At 44.7% G+C, this 22,326-nt stretch overlaps 1 protein-coding gene across 1 annotated transcript in view; it reads left to right on the plus strand.

Moving 5' to 3' along the window:
* Positions 1–2,396: 2,396 nt before the first annotated feature.
* Positions 2,397–22,326, plus strand: part of LOC146019643 (putative methyltransferase DDB_G0268948) — a 32,086-nt gene continuing 12,156 nt past the window's right edge. Inside the window, exons 1-3 of the mRNA XM_083152143.1 lie at positions 2,397–2,507; positions 21,638–21,801; positions 21,890–22,103. Coding sequence (XP_083008269.1) covers positions 2,397–2,507; positions 21,638–21,801; positions 21,890–22,103 — 489 coding nt within the window. The remainder of the gene's footprint in view (positions 2,508–21,637; positions 21,802–21,889; positions 22,104–22,326) is intronic.

Here is a 22,326-nt window from a genome sequence, read left to right on the forward strand (position 1 = left end):
CCGCGTCTTTCTCCACGCAATACTGAATCTTCACTGAGGGCACCGGGGCAGCTGCAAAACTGAAGGAGAGTGCCAGGCCGCAAACAATCCTCTCTCTCTCTATATATATATATATATATATATATATATATATATAAATTCGGAAGGGCTGTCACTCTGGGCTAAAGTGAGCTGAGATGCGTAGCCTGCACCGGTGCCAGCTTGCAGAGGGCAGCCACAGTGAACTGCCCACAGAATACACTTGAAGAAATGAATGGGCACTCGAGGACTCACAACTGCTGGTGAAAAAAGACCTTGTTTATTCCATAAGAGGTCTTACAGGCGTCAACGTTTCGGGGGCCGGACCCCCGTCATCAGGACAAGATGCAGACAGGGTGAAGTACTTCACCCTGTCTGCATCTTGTCCTGACGACAAGGGTCGTGTTCAATTTTAAACTGTTGAGTTTTCTTTAGCGCACTCTAAACCACTTCTGTATTTCTATTTGCCTATTTGGACTCAGCTAACAGGGGTCCATTAGAGTTGCTGCTTCTATATCATTGTTGGGCGCGGTTTAGGTACTTTTCCTGTGATATATATATATATATATATATAGTCTGTTGGATGCGCGGCACTGGGGTCATGGATCAAATAAAACAAAGCGTAGCCCGATTAAAGGTTGACGTTTCAGCCACTTTATTGTGGCTTTTTTCAAAACAGCTTACATGTAAGCATGTAAGCTGTTTTGAAAAAAGCCACAATAAAGTGGCTGAAACGTCAACCTTTAATCGGGCTACGCTTTGTTTTATTTGATCCATGACCCCAGTGCCGCGCATCCAACAGACTATATGCAGTGGTGTCATCTGGACACCTCACAGCGAGGGCACGGGGCACGCTATAACTAACAAGGAGCTGAGTGCCGGTATCCATCTGTTTCATTATATATATATATATATATATTTATATATAAATATATGCAACAGAAAGAGTTATTGGGGTGCGCAACCTCATGCATAAAATGTACCTCCCAGTTAGTACTTAAATTAAAATCAGAAATACATTCTGGAGATCATTTCCATGTGTCCAATGTTGTATGTATTCGCAATAATTTTGCACAGTCCGTTTTAAGATGAATAGACTTTTATTGCAAGAAATACCCGACGCGTTTCGTCACAACGACTTCATCAGGGGTAAAACTGGGAATGGTACAGAAAGGAAATGAGGGGGATTTATAAATTCATATGTAAAATACAGATTTGTTTTTAAAAAACATTTGTTCTATGGTATATCAAGTTACATACCCGATGTAAACAGTGATCCATCAAAGTATAACTTGAGTGGCACATACATGGTCCCAATTAATTAAATGAATTGGGACCATGTACTGTATGTGCCACTCAAGTTATACTTTGATGCAGCTATACTATGTACACTTTGTATGTACTATTGAAGCTACACTTTGGAGCTATGTATTGTATCATTGAAGTTGATTAGGTAATTGGGACTATGTATGTGCCACTTAAGTTATACTTTGATACAGCTACCCTATGTTTGAATTTATACTTTGAAGTTCTTCAATATATATACAATATATATACACATCATAGTAAATATAGACACAAATTTATGTTATATCTGTATCCAATTTCAATATGGGATAATATAATTCATTATAAATAATTTTATGTTCCACCACCTAGTTAAAGTGTGATCTTACACCGCATATAACAATGTATACAACTTTGGATCATAAAACAATCTTTTATTAAAAAAAATTTTCTTTTAAAATTTAATTGAAGCATTCATTTACTTCTTTCGAGACGCCATAACAACAAGGGTGCCGTGCTGCCAAACACATATCATTTTTATTATTTCTTCTACCTGGAAACCCCCCTTTACAAAACATGCAATTGCCCCTGACGGAGATTCTGCGCCGATAGGTATTAAGCTAGCTAGCCGCCCAGCACACCTGCATCTGCCCCTCACCTACCCACATATGGGAGCACCCCTGCACCTGAAACTCCCCCACCCACACCACACCCAATCAACCACCCCCACCCATGGCACCCTCACACCCAACCCTCACCACCCATGCCACCACCACACCCACCCACCACAACACCACACCCGCAACTCCACCACCTACAGCACCCCCATATCCACCTGGGAAAACACCACACCCGCCCATCCAGCTCCCACACTATTTCCACACCTGCCTCTCCTGCACAACCCATATTTCATGCAATACAGGCATTCACAGGTTAAGGGGGTGGAGCCCCTTACGACGGTGTGAAGAGCACCCATAGGGCGCAATGAATCACCTAGTGATATTATATGTATATAAAATGACACCGATTTTTTGGTTTGTTTTGTTTCATTATAGAGTCTGATTTATAATTTTCAAGAAACTCGAAGGAACATGGCGAGTCAGTTATTCACAAATAAGGAATTCTCCTCAGCCTATCAGAAGTTCATGATCCCAGTCTCCAGCAAAGTAATGGATTTGATTTTATCTTATGTGAACAGCAAAGTAAGTATTGCCTGCGTATATTACTAATTGCATTGATTCCCCACTATTTACATTTATTTATTTATTAACAGTTTCTTATATAGCGCACACATATTCCGCAGCGCTTTATAGAATATAGTTGAACATTCACATCAGTCACGTTCTAGGGTTCATTTTTGTTGGGAGCCAATTAATCTATCAGTATATTTTTGGAATGTGGGAGGAAACTGGAGTACCCAGAGGAAACCCACGCAAGTATGGAGAGAATATACAAACTCCGCACAGTTAGGGCCACGGTGGGACTGGAACCCATGACCTCAGTGCTGTGAGGCAGTAATGCTAACCATTACACCATCCGTACATACATATTTATGTGATATACTGTATGACACATTGTACAGTGACTCATTGGAATAAAACATTTTATATTCAGAACACCGGTAGTGATATGGTAATATTAAAATGCACAAACAGTGATACACATATCGGTCTCCCTGGGCGTCATCTCCTGTAGAATCTGCCACCAGGACTCCGCTTTAATGTTTAGCATACCAGAAAGAAAATGCGCATACCAATGTAGAAAATAAAGGGCCCTATTCAAACATGCATGCTAGGCTGCATATATTCGCTTCCTAGCGAGCAGGGAAACACCGTCAGGGGCGGGCTGGGCCAGGGGGCAGGGTGCCATCTGCCCCCCAGGCCGCTCTGGCAGGTGTGCTGCGGGCCGCACCGCCGTGGCCGTGTCCGATGCCGCATTGCCGTTTTTTTTTTTTTTCACTGCCGGCGGCCATGTTCCTGTGGTTTTTTAAATGATGTCTGCGGCCACAGGAACATGGCCGCCGGCCTCCACAGCTACGTGGAGGAGGGCTCCGGCCGGCAGCCTGTTCCCTTATCCCCAGCGGCAGTGGCAGTCGGCAGCCGCTGGGTGCGGTGGGGACGTCATGACGTTGACGCCTCCCACCCACGCGTCTGCACTCAGAGACTGGAGGAAGGCTGGGGCCGCCCGCAGAACAACTCGTGGGGGACGCTTCAGGAGGCCGCAGAGAGGGGAACTGAAATTTGTGGAGCCGCAACAGGACAGGAGGAGCCTTGTCGAGGATAAAACACAGTAGTAAGTTAACATCTAAAACGACATATCTGCTGTGCTGTTTCATGTATATTAATAATAATGCAATGACACCACAGGCTGCTCCACCTGTATAATAATTTGTGTCATGGCATTACTATTAATAATAGTAATGCCATGACACAAATTATTATACAAGGGGAGCAGCCTGTGGTGTCATGGCATTACTTTTATATTATACAGGGGGAGCAGCCTGTGGTGTCATTATTATTGTACAGGGGGAGCAGCCTGTGGTGTCATGGCATTACACCACAGGCTGCTCCCTCTGCATAATAATAATGCCATGACACCACAGGCTGCTCCCCCTGTATAATATAAAAGTAATGCCATGACACCACAGGCTGCTCCCTCTGTATAATAATAATGCAATGACGCCACAGGCTGCTCCTGTTGTATAATAATAATGCAATGACACCACAGGCTGCTCCCGCTGTATAATAATAATGCAATGACACCACAGGCTGCTCCCTCTGTATAATAATAATGCAATGACACCACATGCTGCTCCCGCTGTATAATAATAATGCAATGACACCACAGGCTGCTCCCGCTGTATAATAATTTGTGTCATGGCATTACTATTATTATATTATACAGCGGGAGCAGCCTGTGGTGTCTTTGCATTATTATTATACAGCGGGAGCAGCCTGTGGTGTCATTGCATTATTATTATACAGCGGGAGCAGCCTGTGGTGTCATTGCATTATGCCATGACACCACAGGCTGCTCCCTCTGTATAATAATAATGCCATGACACCACAGGCTGCTCCCCCTGTATAATATAAAAGTAATGCCATGACACCACAGACTGCTCCCTCTGTATAATAATAATGCAATGACGCCACAGGCTGCTCCCCCTGTATAATAATTTGTGTCATGGCATTACAATTGTTATATTATACAGCGGGAGCAGCCTGTGGTGTCTTTGCATTATTATTATACAGCGGGAGCAGCCTGTGGTGTCATTGCATTATTATTATACAGCGAGAGCAGCATGTGGTGTCATTGCATTATTATTATACAGAGGGAGCAGCCTGTGGTGTCATTGCATTATTATTATACAGCGGGAGCAGCCTGTGGTGTCATTGCATTATTATTATACAGCGGGAGCAGCATGTGGTGTCATTGCATTATTATTATACAGAGGGAGCAGCCAGTGGTGTCATGGCATTACTTTTATATTATACAGGGGGAGCAACCTGTGGTGTCATAATTATTATTGTACAGGGGGAGCAGCCTGTGGTGTCATGGCATTATGCCATGACACCACAGGCTGCTCCCTCTGCATAATAATAATGCCATGACACCACAGGCTGCTCCCCCTGTATAATATAAAAGTAATGCAATGACACCACAGGCTGCTCCCTCTGTATAATAATAATGCAATGACGCCACAGGCTGCTCCCCCTGTATAATAATTTGTGTCATGGCATTACAATTGTTATATTATACAGCGGGAGCAGCCTGTGGTGTCTTTGCATTATTATTATACAGCGGGAGCAGCCTGTGGTGTCATTGCATTATTATTATACAGCGGGAGCAGCATGTGGTGTCATTGCATTATTATTATACAGAGGGAGCAGCCAGTGGTGTCATGGCATTACTTTTATATTATACAGGGGGAGCAACCTGTGGTGTCATAATTATTATTGTACAGGGGGAGCAGCCTGTGGTGTCATGGCATTATGCATTTTTTTGCATTATTTATGTTTTATTATTTTGCTATGAAAAAGTTATAATAAAGTATTTATAATATAATCAACTTCAGACCTAATCTCTTTTTAATTAATACATATTTTTTTTTAATTAGAAATGTGCATTTAACAATGCGCTACTTATGGGCCACTTATGCGCTACTTATGGGCCAGTGCTCTTGACTTGCCCCCCAGGCTAAAAGTTGCCAGCCAGCCCCTGAACACCGTCCAGCTGAATGCAAGACACCGCCACCCGAATCCCAGTGTCATGATGCGTGAGAACCATCCAATCATTTCTCCCCTCACTGCAGATAGAAGCCTGGAATTACTTTTATCCTGGCCGTTCTTGTGTGAATTGTGGGCAGGCGCTGATGCCATGTGATGTCATCTGTCCACCCCAAGGAGGCAGGGGCACACCTGCATTCACTGGGTTCCGCCCAACCTTTCTATACACGAGCCCACTGTTTTCGTGGGGAAGCCCATGAAAAGTTGGGCGACCGCCCGGTGCCTGTCAATCATTTTGCGAATGCCCTGGCGAGTAAAGAGACCTGCGCACACCTCCACCATCAGAAACTTTTATTTAAAAAAAAAGGAAATCATTTAAAAATATATTTAATGGGGTAAATTTACTAAAGCTTCTAAAAATGTAAAGAGGTGCTGTTGCCCATAGCAACCAATTAGAGAAAGATTATACACAGAATCTGATTGGTTGCGTTCTTGCACTCTCAGATCTTGTCCCGTGCACATCAGACTGGAAGTCAGAGCTGCAGGTCCGACCACTGAGTTTGACCCCCTCTGGCGGCGGGGAACAAGATCACCTTAACTCTTGTGCCAAGTGAATTTTATTCAAAATAGGTGTGAAAATTGTCAAGACAGAAAATTGTATTGAATTTGTATTCCTCATAATGACCTGTAAGGTGTCTCAGGTTCTCAGTAAGCTGAGAAAACCAGAATCAGGCCCTGAGGGACTACTTTCATTAGTTGAATGCAGATCATTTTTATGGGACAAAAGTGAATACATATACAGTATAAAAATATAGAAGTGTCACTCATAAGGCATGGCAAGGTCTACTTTGAATGAAAAGAAGATTTTAATGTTCTGGGAGAAAAGGATAAAGATATATATATGGTGAGTAGTTGTTTTTGCAGTACTTTTAAATTTGTTTAAAAAGCCATCTGATAATGGTGCTCTGTCACCCACACCAGGGACGTGCAGTCAGGGGAGGCAGGGGAGGCAGAGCCTCCCCTGTCATTAATGGTTAAAATAATAATAAAATACAAAGAAAATACTTATGACACATATTATGTGTCATAAGTATATGCTTTGTATTATTATTATTATTTTTACTCTATTTTTTTTTTTATTCATTAGTTTAGGAGGCACCAAGAGCGGTGCCTCCCGCTGTCCATGATACTGTAAAAGACACAGGGGCGGGCAGTGGGCAGGGCTTAGAACCGAGCTGGTAAAAGCTCATTTAAAAAAGTTGTATAGGCGGCACCTATAGCAGTGCCTCGGTGACAGGGACGTGCTTTTCTGCCTATATGACAGCACACCCCTGTCACTGAGACAGATGTGATTGGGCACAGTGGCGCTGTCTCAGTGACAGGGGCGTGCTTTCATATAGGCAGAAAACACGTCCCTGACTGCCACCAAGGAACTTCTATTAGGTGCCGCCTATAGTATAGTACTGTTGCATGCAGAGAAGACCCGGGTTCGTCCACTGGCTTGTTATGCGGGCGGGGAGTGGGGGGGGGGGAGCGGCGGTGCCGGGCTGGCCTGCTGGGCTCCTCTGCATTGCAGTGAAGTCACGCTGACTTGTAATGCGGGCGAGCGAGGGGGGAGCGGCGGTGCCATGCTGGCCTGCCGGGCTGCTCTGACTTGTAATGCGGGTGGGGAAATGGCGGTGCCGGGCTGGGCTGCTGGGCTGCTCTGACTTGTAATGCGGGCGGGGAAATGGCGGTGCCAGGCTGGGCTGCCAGCTCACGCTGCTATCTGCTATCAGTGTCCGGGATCCCGCTTCCGCCTCCCGCCGGCACTCTGTCTCCGGGTCCCTGTCCCAGGAACGCTCCTGTCACTGCTGCCAGTTCTACTTGGGTAAGCAGTGCCTTTTCTAAACAGAAATGTGTGTTTAGCACTTGTGGAGGGTGGGGGCTGTGTTTTTTTAAGTGGCACAGGTGTTTGTGTGTGTTTGTGTGTTTGTGTTAAGGGACAGACTTGTGTGTATTTGTGTTAAGGGACAGAAGTGTATAACTGTGTATTTGTGTAAAGTGAGAGGTGTGTACTGTGTGTTTTTGTAAACACACAGTACACACCTCTCACTTTACACAAATACACAGTTATACACTTCTGTCCCTTAACACAAATACACACAAGTCTGTCCCTTAACACAAATGAACACATTGTTTGCCTCACCAACCATGAACATCACCGCACGTCACTGACCCGCACACTGTACATGCCTACTGCATACCATTTAGAAAGCACATGATTAAAACCGGCTGACAACCGATGCATGTGAAAGGCACTGACAGCCAGCAAAAAAGTGGACAGCTTTTGTCCGGTTTTTGGCTCCCGGTCATACCCAGTGTGTGTGTGAAATGAAGCCTGACAGGAATGACAGACCTTCACTGTGGGACAGAGGTAAATGACAAAGAAATCCCTGATGACGAGGGAGTAGAGTGCACCTCCGCACAATGAATAGAGAGAGGGATCCGGCTACAGAAAATCCAGAGTCAAGTTGCTGTTAAGAGAGTCAGTACTAATCCTTGGAGAGTGATAAAATGGTGAGAGATAAAGTACCAGTCAATCAATTTCTAACTACCATATTAAAAGTGGTATGGGGTCGTTGGGTCGAGAGTTAAAAGATTGACAGTTAGGAGCTGGTTGGCTGGTAATTGTATCTCTCCACTTTATCACTCTCCAATTCTTAGTACATCTGCTCTATGGACTTGTAGTTTCCCAGGATATACTGTACTTACCTTTCAAAGGAGAAGCTGTGTCTGAATTCAGATCTTGAGTGTGGTGAAAGAAACTTATTCATTACAACTATATACAGGTTGAGTATCCCTTATCCAAAATCCTGGGGACCAGAAGAATTTTGGATATCTTGTGGTATCTTGCATTTATACATGTTTTATTTGTGCATGAAACAAGGTTTTAAACATGAATCAAAGTTTGTGTCCTATCTCATACACTAAATTTGAATGCCAAGCAATATTTTTTCTGTGCATATTTAATGCCAGTTACATATCATGTCCCCAGTAGTGCCAGTTACAGATGTGTCCAGGGACGGATTTATCACTAGGCCCGTGAGGCACGGGCCTAGGGGCGGCACCTTTTAGGGGCGGCACCTTTCATTGGTGGCACCTTTCATGGGCCAGCAGGATGGGACCAGGCAGCCCGGCCATCGCCAGCCAAGCAGAATTAACAGCACAGTAGGGACAGCCGGGCAGAGAGCTACAAGCTTTCTGGCTGTTCTCAGAGCAGGTCTCCCCCCCAGTCACAGATCGGATCGCTATTACGGATCAGCACTGTGCTCTCCGCTCCCTCCCCAGTTTCCTGATTGACAGCTGAGCCGCCGGTGCCTTGTAGCAGTACAGGGCAGAAGAGCGACGGCTCAGCTGTGCAATAGCGCAAGCAGCCTGCGGCTCACTCACTTGCTGGGCACGCAGGCTGCTCAAGGAGGCAGGATCTGGGTGTGACTATATGGCACTGAACTTCCAGGTATCCCCTGCCGGGTGTGGGAGGCCACCGGGACAGCATACAGCCATGGAGGGTGGACCTCTTCTTTTACCTACTATATAGGTAACATACCTCCCAACATTTGTCGACGACAGCCCCCTGGCTGCGGGAATAGACGCTGTGCGCATGCCCCCCCTCACCGCGGGACACTGCCGACCACGGGAGGGACAGCGGGACAGGCCCTGATAATCGGGACTGTCCCGCTGAAATCGGGACTGTTGGGAGGTATGAGGTAAAATTATTTTACTAATTCAAGAGATGTGTTTATAATAGTGTGCACAGCTGCCAGTCTGTAGTAATCTGTAACAAGTTTACTTCACACTTGTACATGAAATTTTAATTGTTTCATATTAAAATTGTAAATCACTATGTACTCTGTTGTTTCTCCCATATTTATGTTCTGATTGTGGAAAGGGGAATGTATAGTCTTTTTTGAAAAAGACCAAGCACTGGTTAGCTAGTTGTCTAATTTATGTCTGTGAAGATTATCTTATTGTATGACTTGTTTGCATGTAAAGGGTGTTAAACCCCAAAATGATAGCACTACAGTATCTCTGCTGTGTTGGCTTTTTATTTCTGTGAGTCCACTGGATACTGGAATCTGTATGCACATGGAGTGAGCACCATGGGCATTGATTGGAGGTTTTAGTGAGTGCCGTCCTAAAGTGGATATATATATACACGTGTTATGGGCATTACGGTTTATGGCACAATGTGTAATGATACCTAAGTGACTAAGGGGCTATAGCTGGTGCAGTATATCTAAGGGGCGGCCAAAAATGTTGTGCCTAGGGGCGGCCTGACCCCTAAATTCGCCCCTGGATGTGTCCAGTAGTTTTTTATAAAAAAAAAAAAAAAAGAGTACAATTTGGAGACTAAAGGTGCCCGATGTTTACCGATAATCGGTCGAAAATCGGCCGATTTTTGTCTGATGCGCGCTCCCGTGGACCTTTAGCTGAATCTTCTGATCTTACGTGCTGCACAAAAGATCAGAAGATTTAACAAAAGATCCATAGGAACGCACACGGGATCTTAAGAAAAGTCTTTGGTAAAGATGTGCGCTTGCCTGAAATCTTTGTCCAGGACAAAAAAGAGTTGCAAGGCTAATTTATGCGCACATCTTACGATCGCAGATCTTTCTAGTGTGTGGGCACCTTATGTTCCTCAGGATAATATGGATAACGTATATTTGGATAAGGGATAGTCAACCTGTATATACATAGCTTGCTGAGTGAAAGACATTTCTACTATTAATCTTCACAACAGCACTGCAATATAGCAGTTATACACAAAGGGTCCCATCTGTGCAGAGAAAGACCCAAGGGCAGACCAGGTTGCCGCTATCTAATGCATTGTGGGGAAGATTTATTAAGACTGGTGAAGTGATAAATTGGCCGGTGATAATGCACCAGATAATCAGCTCCTAACAGTTAAATTATAGGCCGGCTGCTGTGTTATCACCGCCCCAGGCTTAATTCATCTGCTCCTGAGAGAGAGGCTTAAGGTGACCACACACTAGAAAGATTTGTGATCTTAAGATGTGCGCATAAATTAGCTTTGAAATCTTTTGTCCGTCCTGGACAAAAGATTTCAGGCAAGCGCACATCTTTACCAAAGATTTTTCTTAAGATCTGGTGTGCGTTCCTATGGATCTTTTGTTAAATCTTCTGATCTTTCATTTAGCAAAAGATCCATGGGAGCACGCATCGGACCGATATCAGCTGATTATCTGTAAACAGCGGATGATATATCGACCGATTTATCGTAAATCGGCCAATCTGCAAAAAAATCATACTAGTGTGTGGGCACCTTAAAACTTACCGAGTGTTCTGGACATTGTAGCTAGATTAAATGGGCTTTTATTTATCAACTTTGAATGTAATTTTTAATGATTGAATCCAGCACTGCTGTTTTAGATAGATTGTGCAGCAACAAACTACTCAGCATATATATTATTTTGGTGCCAATCCTTTTTTCTTTTTCTCTTCATACTTAACCAATATTGATAAATGAGGTATCATTTTAAAGATTAAGTTCTCTGCTTCTGACAAATTGTTAATTTACAATTGCAACTTTTATTGTTTGTTTACAAATCAAAGTTAATTACTGTGTGTGGCAGCATTAATAGGTTGCCACATACCTCCCACTGGAAATAGGCGTGTCCCCATGCATTGCATAACATGAGGACCTGATAGAACCATAATATTTTTTTAAAGTTTTAGATTTCACAATCTTTAGCATAACTTATTCAATAACAATGAAAGAAATTATATTACAATTTTCAAGGCTTCACTTTAAGTTATAAACATTTATCATAAACCATGTTAGTTTACCATATAAGAACAGTAAAATTAAACATTTTTATCACTTACACTTTCTTGCAAAACTATTGTATTAACTCAGAAATTGGGACATAATTGTGATCATATACTGTATATTATTTCTAATACTTGATTTATGGTGACGATCCCTTTTTCTACCTTCATACTTAACCGTCGATAAATGAGGTACCATTTTAAATATTAAGTTCTCCAGTTCTGATGAATTGTTAATTTGCAATTGCACATTGTATTTTTTGTTTTAAAATCCAGGTTAAAAATGTACTTTTGGACCTAGACTTCTTTTCCCTGGATGCATCTAATTAGTTTTACGATAACTGGCTACAGATGAACCAGTTCTTCTTTCATCCTACTCAGAGGCGTAACTAGATTGTTGTGGGCCCCATAGCAAAAAAAATGTAAGCCCCCCCCCCCCACACCAGCCCACAAAACTCTTTGGGTTCCAGGCTGATATGGAGGTGGGGTTGAGGATGGGGGTCGCCAGGACTGTGTAGGTGTTTTTGCCCGCCAAAGAGCAGCAGGACTAGGTTTCCTTCTATCTTGTACATTGCCATTCCCATACATACAGTGCCACTCTTATACATACTGTACATACATACAGTGCCACTCTCATACATACTGTACATACATACAGTGCCTCTCATACATACTGTACATACATACAGTGCCTCTCATACATACTGTACATACATACAGTGCCGCTCTCATACATACTGTACATACATACCACTCTCATACATACTGTACATACATACAGTGCCTCTCATACATACTGTACATACATACAGTGCCTCTCATACATACTGTACATACATACAGTGCCGCTCTCATACATACTGTACATACATACCACTCTCATACATACTGTACATACATACAGTGCAACTCTCATACATTCTGTACATACATAGAGTGCCGCTCTCATTCATACATACATACATACATACAGTGCCTCTCATTCTATCTGTACATACATACATGCAACTCTCATACATTCTGTACATACATAGAGTGCCACTCTCATTCATACATACATGCTGTGCCGCTCTCATATATACTGTACATACATGCAGTGCCACTCATACATACTGTACATACATACTGTGCCGTTCTCATACATAATGCATACTGTGCAGCTCTCATACATACAGTACAGTTCTCATACATACAGTACATACACACATACATACATAGTAACATACTGTGCAACTCTCATGCACATATGCATACATACATACATACATACTGTGCTGCTCTCATGCATACATACATACATACATACATACATACTGTGTAGCTCACATACATACAGCCACTGTTTCCATTAACCCCCACCAGCCTACCCCTCGCGCCACCAAACTTGTGTTGGAGGTTTCTTAAAAATCCTTATGTTACCTGCTGCTCTTCATTGTCTTGCAAGCAGGAGGGTCACTTCAGCTGGCAGCGGCGGACAATGGTGTTGCCGGTGGCTGTGGCGAGGTCACGGTGCTTGTTCTGCTGGAGGAGGAGGTGGGTACCGGCTAGCCGCTAGCTTCCTGTTTTTGTCACAGCGACAGCGCCGGCCAGCTCCTCTATGGTGCAGGCGGGGGAGGCGTCAATTCAAAACGTGCGACTGTGCTTGTTCATTATTCCCACTCCGACTCTCCGCCCGGCTTCTCCTCCAGCCCAGCGCAGCGCGGCCCCCCCTCATTGCAAGCTGCGTATAAGGCGGCCGTGGGGGCTTTTTAAAATTGTAATACAAAGTACGGTCATGGTGCAGGGGAATGCTTTCTGTCCATGGGGCCCGGGCCCCCCCAGCCGCCGGGCACCATAGCAGCTGCACCCCCTGCACCCACGGTAGTTCCGCCACTGATCCTACTACAAATCACTAACCTCACTAGAAAATGAATCGTATTTTAATCACATGTGATTTTTTTAGTATGGGCCACCTAGTATACTGCATAATGTTGTGTGTACTGTGTATTGCATTCTTATGATCTTATGTACTGTGTCTTTAAAATGAATTATATTTTGAATCCACATTGCCCCTTTAAGTAAAGTGACCCATTGTAATGTACCCCTGTGGTTTTTACTGATTAAAAATATAAAAATGATTGCCAATGTTTTATCATTGTTTGTATTTGGTTGGGTTACCCTCATCTCTCTGCAAGTCTGGAGTTGCCACTGAAGGAAAACTAGGTAAGTCTATTAGATCATTATTGCAGACTACTGCAGCTGTTTCACTGATTAGGGATGGCCATCGACCATCGGTGATTCATAATCATTGATGGTTTATGACCGATTTAGATTTTTTTTCTATTGATGGGGGAGAACCAAATGGTTCCCCTCCATCAATGGCACAGCTTAACCAAATAGTTTTGTTATTTTTTTCCCTCAAGGGATAGCTCCACCCAAACCCCATGAAGCCACGCCCAAAGCTCTTATTGGCTCATAGGCCAATCAGTCAAAGAAACTGAATGACCATCCATAGGTAAAACCATCAATGGTCACCCATTGCATTGTATGCAACCATAAATGTCTGGTTGAAATATTATTATTATAATTTTATTTATAAGGCGCCACAAGTGTTTCACAGCGCCGTACAAAGGAACAATACAGGGAGACAAAGCTTGGCATAACATTGAATAAATAACAAAAATACAGTACAAATAAAGAGCGCCACAGTTCAATACACATTACAGCTTGGATATAAGTAGTGAGGACTCAATTAACATACAACTAGAGGCTAGATGCCAATGATGGAGATGAGTATGCGGACGAAGATGGTCACTGAGTGTTGGAGTATAGGAGAGCTGTGAGTGACATGTGAAGAGAAGTGGACTTTGACAACAGGAGGGAAGAGGGCCCTACTCGGAGGAATTTACAATCTAGTAGGAAGGGGAGACAGACAGATTACAAGAGGTGCAAGCGAGGGGGTGGTGGTTAGATAGCAGGATGTAAACAGGCAAGGGGTCGGAGAACCATCTGGTTTATGCAGTGGAAGAGTACGCTTTGATGAATAGGTGAGTTTTCAGTGCCCGTTTGAAGCTTTGCAAGGTCGGGGAAAGTCTAATGAAGCGAGGGAGTGCGTTCCACTAAAGGGGTGCAGCACGGGCAAAGTCCTGTACTCTAGCATGGGAAGCAGTGATCAGGGTGGAGGAGAGACGACAGTCGTCAGCCGACCGTAGAGGGTGGGAGGGTGTATTAATATTACATATTATAATTAACCCTGTATGTGAGTGTGAGGTGTTTGAAGAGGATTCTGTAGGGGAATGGAAGCCAGTGCAGATTTTGTTGAAGGGGAGTGGCAGAATTAGAGCAGCGGGAGAGGAAGATAAGCCTGGCTGCAGCATTGAGGACAGATTGGAGAGGAGCCAGTTGGGATTGAGCGAGGCCGGTGAGGAGAACATTGCAGTAGTCGAGACGTGAGATGACCAATGAGTGGATAATCAGCTTAGTTGCACTCTGTGAGAGAAAGGGCCTGATGCAAGCAATGTTGCGTAACTGGAACCAGCAAGAATGGGCCAGGGCTTGGATGTGGGGTGCAAAGGAGAGGGAGGAGTCAAGAGTGACACCCAGGCAGCGGAGTTGGGGAACGGGGACGATGATGGTGTTGTTAACAGTGATAGAGATATTAGTAGGGGGCATAGCTCTGGGTGGGGGAAAAAGATAATGAGTTTGGTTTTGTCCATATTCAGCTTCAGAAATCGCTCAGACATCCAGGTGGAGATGGCAGAGAGGCAGTTGGAAACTTGAGAGAAAACAGTGGGGGACAGATCAGGAGAGGAGAGGTAGATTTGGGTGTCATCCGCATAGAGGTGATATTGGAAGCCAAAGGAGTTAATGAGTGCACCCAGAGAGGAGGTGTACAGAGAGAACAGAAGGGGGCCAAGGATGGAACCCTGAGGGACCCCGACAGGAAGGAAAGAAGGTGGTGAGGTAGAGCCAGAGGCAGAGACTGAGAAGGAACGGTTGAAGAGGTAAGAGGAAAACCAGTTGAAGACCGTGCCAGAGAGGCCAATGTTTTGGAGTGTGTGGAGGAGGAGAGGGTTATCCACAGTGTCAAAGGCAGCAGATAGGTCCAAAAGGATAAGCAGGGAGAAGTGACCCTTGGATTTGGCTGACAGCAGGTCATTGGTGACTTTCACTAGGGCAGTCTCAGTGGAATGAAGTGGGCGAAAGCCAGATTGAAGGGGATCAAGGATGGAGTGGTCAGACAAGTAGCTGGTGAGACGCCTGTAAACCAGCCGTTCTAGTATTTTAGAGGCAAATGGGAGAAGAGAGATAGGGCGGTAGCTTGTGGGAGATAAAGGGTCCAGGTTTGGTTTTTTAAGAATAGGAGAGACCAGAGCATGTTTGAAGGGTGAGGGAAAGATGCCAGTAGAAAGAGATAGGTTAAAGAGGTGAGCAAGGTGAGAGCAGCCAGTGGGGGAGAGGGAACTGCGGAGACGGGAGGGGAGAGGGTCCAAGGGACAGGTAGAGGGGGGAGAGGATGAGATGAGGGAGCGGATTTCCTCAGCTGTAGTAGGGCAGAAGGATGACAGAGTGGGGTAGTTGGGAGGGGAGGATGATTGGGGTGGGTGGGCAGCAGAGGGGGTATGGGAGGAGATATCATGTCAGATTATCTCAATTTTAGAGAGGAAGAAGGAGGCAAAGTCAGTGGCAGTGAGGGATGAGGAGAGGAGGGGTGGTGCAGGGCGAAGTAGAGTGTTGAAAGTTTCAAAGAAACGTAGGGGATTGGAGGAATGGGAAGAGATGAGAGATTTGAAAAAAGATTGTTTGGCAGAGGGGAGAGCAGTGCTGTAGGAGGAGAGAATAAACTTGAAATGGAGGAAGTCTGCCAGAGAGTGAGATTTCCTCCAGAGGCGTTCAGCAGAGCGTGCACATTTTTGCAAGAATCATGTTATTTTGTTGTGCCAGGGTTGGGGTTTAGAGCGTCGGAGGGGGACAGTGTGGAGGGGGGCTACAGAGTCGAGAGCAGAGGTGAGAGAAGAGTAATAGAAAGAGGCAGCCTGGTTGGGGCAGGTCATGGTTGAAAGAGGAGGAAAGTCTCCAGGGAAGACAGGACAGTAGGGTCAAGAGACCCGAGGTTACGTCTGGTGACTGTGGGTCTGGGCAATGAGGGGAGAGGGGAGGATGAGAGGGTGAAAGAGAGCAGATTGTGGTCAGAGAATGGGAAGGAAGAATTAGAGAAATCATAGAGATTACAATGGTGGGTGAAGACTAGGTCAAGGGAGTGTCCAAGATTATTAGTGGGGGTGGAGGTCCATTGAGAAAGTCCAAAGGAGGTGGTAAGGTCAAGCAGATTAGAGGAGGCAGCATTATTGATGTCAATAGGAATGTTAAAGTCACCGAGGATGATAGAGGGGAGGTCAGATGCAAGAAAGTGTGGAAGCCACGCAGCAAAGTTATCAAGGAAAGGGGAGCAGGGGCCAGGGGGGCGGTAGATTACAGCCACAAGGAGGTGAAGAGGGTAGAAGAGGCGGATAGTGTGTACCTCAAAGGTGGAGAATGTGAGGGAGGACTCAGGCGGGATGGCGCAGAAGGTGCAGTTGGGGGAGAGGATGATGCCCACTCCTCCACCCTGGCGGCCATCAGGTCTGACCGAGTGTGTGAAGGAGAGGCCTTCATAAAAGAGGGCGGCAGGGGAGGTAGTGTCAGAGGAGGAGAGCCAGGTTTCAGTGATGGCGAGAAGGTTAAAAAAGTGGGAGATAAAGAGGTCGTGGATAGTTGGGAGCTTGTTGCAGACTGATCTAGCATCCCAGAGAGCACAGGAGAAAGGAAGGGAGGGGACAGGTGAGATAGTAATTAGGTTGTGTGGGTTGAGGGTGCGTGTGAGAGGTGTGGAAGACAGTTGAGAGGGGGTGAGACCTGACAGTGAGGACTGGTATGGGACTGGATCGAGGAGCCATATTTCTGTGTAAAGTTGAACAGAGTAGTGATATAGAATGAGGTTGGAGTGGCCTAGAATGAGTAGTGAGAAGGTGATGTATTGGAAGCGTGGAGAGCCTACAGGAAGTATAGGTAATGTATAAGTGAGACAGAAGCAGTGTGTGACAGCACTTAATTCAGTGTGGAGATCAGTGTCCAGGTTGTGCAGACTGTAGGTGATGTGATGTTGCGTCAGGTAAATCACTGCAGTATGTTGATTGCTGGGGTTGCAGATGGAGGATGAAGTGTTCTTTGTCCTCCTGTTTCCCTCCTGTTCATCTCCTGTATATCTCCGATGTTATATTACTATAGTCTGTATATATAAATATATATATATATATATATATATATATATACATATATATATATATATATATATTTGAGCAATTAGAGGTCAGCACAACCGGTAGTAGAAAAAAGTTTTTATAAGTGAAAAAAGTCATTCAAGACATCCATCTGACAGCGTTACAGCGTTACAGCGTTCAATTCAATGGTTCCATATACTTATCAACAACAAGGTGCAAGCATGAAGATGGCTGCCAGGGTGTCATGGTCAGGCGTGCTCTACAGCTGTTTCGGAGGGTAGGTATCCGTCATCAGGAGCTCCTGATGACGGATACCTACCCTCCGAAACAGCTGTAGAGCACGCCTGACCATGACACCCTGGCAGCCATCTTCATGCTTGCACCTTGTTGTTGATAAGTATATGGAACCATTGAATTGAACGCTGTAACGCTGTAACGCTGTCAGATGGATGTCTTGAATGACTTTTTTCACTTATAAAAACTTTTTTCTACTACCGGTTGTGCTGACCTCTAATTGCTCAAATACTACTCCTACTATGTGGTTTGGCACCCGAATGATGATTCCTTATGGTGTGCGGATTTCCTGATTGTCTCCTATATATATATATACATAGTAGAATGAAACTATAATTTTAGGGTGCATTTTTCCATGAAACAATGCTGTGCGCAACTGTCAAAAAGCCTGATTGCTGCTGTGCGAATTTGCACAGTGGTGATTACTGAATGACATGCGTATGGATTGTAATGCATGCGCAAGCCCAAGCAGAGACAAAATCCAGTTACTATTCTGATTGCATGCTGTTCACAAGTTGATTGACAGAAAGTCGGCATTTGTGGGTCTTTTTTTTTCTGGGCTTGTCAGAAAAAAAGGAGGGTGTGCCTAAACATTTTTAGGGAGGATCTTTTCCCCAAGACACAAAAAGATAGTTGAAGTAGTCCGCGCCACAGAACTGCAGCTCTGTAGTACAATCCAAATGCAAAAGAATGGTGAATACACTTGCGCTGTTCTGGTGCCCATAGCTGTGCCCGTGAGTTGCAGGTAATATGTGCCCTCAAACCAGAAGTAGTTATTAGTGAGGATGAGGGAAATTCCCTTCAAGACAAATCTCTTTTTATCCTCTGACATCTCTTCCTTATCCAAGAAATATGACACCGCCCAGTAGCGCACGCAGGGGGGGTTTCCGAGTACCCAGAAACCCCCAGGAGTCTAAGGGACCTAGGCTGAAAGCTGAGGGTCCCCTCTTTCCAGGAGTACAAGAATTTTTAAAATCGGACCTTGGGAACCGGAGATATCTGACTTCAAAGCAATGGTCCCCATCCAAGCCTGTTAATTGCACTTCCCAGTCAGATATTTCAGGTTCTGTCTGACTAAGAGTTTTTCTGAGGGTATATTCCAAAAGCTGGGACTCTCTACCTTTGAAGGACACTAGTAGCTTGTCTCTACTGTTCCCAGAACCAGAGATATCAGCCTTCCAGCAGCTGGTTACTGCTCCAGCTCCACACACCTGGTATGTAGTTTTATATACTCGTTGGCAGATTGCTCTGCCTCCTGAATTGATCTGATCCCCTAGTCCCCAGTACCATTTGGTAGGTGGGATTCTCTAGTTTTTAATTCCATTAAAATCTAAGAAATCTATTTCTGGGAACTGGAGATATCTGCAGTCAAGCAAGTTGTCCTCCCACCAGAAAATTAGGAATAATGGAGGTTATTCTGATCGGTGCGGCCAAACGTGCGTACGTTCCATATTAGCGTACGCTCTCCGTACGCGGCCGTTGAGGTTAAGTCCACCCACAAATCAGCCGCATACGTACGGCCAGAAACAACGTCGAAGGGGAGTGGCGTACAACAGAGCGTACGCCACCGTTTACGGACGTCTCTCGTCCGTCTTCCCACCGACTTCTTGCGGCTATCTGAGCGTACGCCAGCTTGCACGGACGGGTCCCTATTGTTTTCAATGGAAAACTCAGCTTATGTCACCGCTCGTGAGAGTGAGCGTACGTCCGTGCACGCTGGCATACCCTTCACATATATGGACCTGCAAATCTTGCCTTTCAACTATAATTCTGACAATTAATTAATTATTCTAATTGTTATTCAATTATTGTTTTCTATTAACTCAATTGAAGATTGTGTGCAAAATAGTGGGCATGGGCTTAAAACATTGCTGAAACATCCTTTGTAGGTGTTAGATGTGGTTTATGTTATTGTATCATAAATACAAAACCTATGTTTGTATTAGAGTGAACACGTTGACACATGTCGACTTGTGTAGATTGAGTGTGCTACTGTGTAAAGTCTATGAAAGCACGTAGTGAATGTGTCTAACTGTTTAACAAATACCTACCTTAGCATATATAAGCAGGTCTTAAAAAGATTCTTACCTTAAATTAAACAAACCTTTAAATGTAGAGAAGTATAGAAAGATAAGCTTCCAATGTGTTTGAGTGCTGTGTGTAGGCTTGCAGGTAGTGAAATCATGGTTTGGACTTAATAGACTGCAGCATTGCTTATTACATTCAGGTGTTTGTGTTTGAGTAGTAATCAGCGTAAATTAGCAAACCCAGGCGCACGCTGGCATGCGGTATCTGTAGGGGTGGTCTGAGGTGGCGGTTGGCGGCCGCCTGTTTTGTGTCCGAAATGAACGGTGCTTTAGCCGATCGTGCGGTAGTAGCACCGTTCATTTTTGGTGCACACCCCCGTGTACGCCCATATTTACGCCCATTTTCCCTCATTATTTCGGCCGCTCCCCTCATCACGCCCCTATGCCGCCCCCAATGCCCGTACTCTCGTGTACAGGTTTTTTCGCACGGAGAGACCCGTCCGTAAGCGTTGTGGAGTGTTCGCGCCTGCGCATTGGAGATGGTACGCATGCGCAGGTCATTAAAAACCCCGGAACGTACGCGTACGGGCCAGCCGCACCAACCAGAATAAGGCCCAATAAGCCCACTCCACTATACAGCCCTCCTCTGCATATTAAACATCCTCTACCACCCTGGAAGTTATGTATCAGGGCCCCCTAATTCAGCCCAATGCCCCCTTCTCCCACCCCATCTCCCACCATCTGTGCAGTAAAGGGGTAATTAGTGGAAATTACTGATCCAGGCCCTACATGCTGAGCGGTTGATATAATACCCCCTACCAGGGACATCAAAGCATATACTGGGTCACCTAAGTGTCCATCTCCGTGCTTTGCTCCGCCCCTCTGGAAACCCCCTTCTGAAAATCCTGCGTTTGCCCCTGCCGCCCTTAATCCTAGCTCATGGCTGATTATGGTATATCACATCCGAGGTGACCAAACTATAGTTGGATTGCCATGTGACCTCCTTCATGACCTCCAACGTAGCTATTGTGTCTTTAAGGTACGATTTATTGGACTGTGCCAGAGGCTATAGTATACTGTCCAAATAGTGGGATAGGTTGGACAGCACTGAGTTTGTTCCTGCCACAATTGGACGGCCAGGAGGTTTTTCTTGGCACTTGTGTACCTTTGGCAAGATGTAGATTACTGGTCTTGAAGGATTTTCAATATTAATGTAATCTTTAACTTTCAGGGGTACACTCCCCGTTTGGTTATATACCTCAAAGTGGTACTGACCATTTCTGTCTTGTCTCTACTCTCTTATATTGGTGGAGTTACGCATACAGAGGGTCGTCTGGGACAGACAGATCAGTGTGTAATCAGAACAGCGCAAGTGTATTCACCATTCTTTTGCATTAGGATCTTTTCCCCGATCAGCCTGATTGTATTGCACAGGTAGAGTAGGTTCTAAGAACTTCACACACTAGGAAAATCATTAAATGATGAATGAGTTGCGAGTAAATTTGCAGCTGTTCCTTGATTGGTATGATTTTCGCAAGCCATTTGCAGACTTGCATAGGATGGGATTTTACTCTGTCTGGGTGACAGCTATCTGATCGCATGGCTCTGCAAAGCCGCACAGTGTGATCAGATCTGAATAACCCCCAAATACAGAACTGAACCATATGTGCAGATCAGCAAATATTCCCTAACTGTGTTCTGTCACTCTCCTTAGCAGAAAGGGCAGTCTCCTGATATGGCGCTGGATGTTGGCTGTGGAACAGGCCGGTACACTTTGCCTCTAGCTCCTCACTTCAAGAAGGTTCTTGGAATAGACACCAGTGAATCTCAAATACATTTGGCCAGAAGATACACTTTAGCGGAGAATGTGTCCTACATGTGAGTATCACAGTGGCATTTAACCTTCCAGATATAGTAAGCTATAGCAAAACAAGGTCACCTCAATGACATCACAAATTCTCTCTAGGGTTGGCCAAGCTGAGGCATTACCCCTGGAAGATGCCTCTGTGGACCTAGTCAATGCCGGTCTTGCTGCTCATTGGTTCGAGGTTGATAAATTTGTCCATGAAGCAGCTAGAGTGCTCAAGGCCAAAGGCTGCCTTGCTATTCACGCTTTTCTTCCTCCTACTAATATTGAATTTGGTGATCTGTCAGAAGACCTGACAGCAGTATTGAGAGAGGTAATTGGAATGCATTGTCCATTAATGCATATTAAGAATACTTGTGTGTTATGAGAAATCTTTAATAGTTAATTCTAGTCAGATGTTGTCTGTCATTCATATACATTTTCCTGCTGTTTATTTCCTTTTATTTATATTTTATCCTAATGTTACAGCAAGAATTACAAACGGACAACACTGATATGGAGTATGAAATTTGATCTTATTGTTATATATCGTATTT

The sequence above is a fragment of the Crinia signifera genome, chromosome 7 (genome assembly GCF_055691185.1).
Source record: "Crinia signifera chromosome 7, ASM5569118v1, whole genome shotgun sequence".
Classification (NCBI taxonomy): Eukaryota; Metazoa; Chordata; class Amphibia; order Anura; family Myobatrachidae; genus Crinia; species Crinia signifera.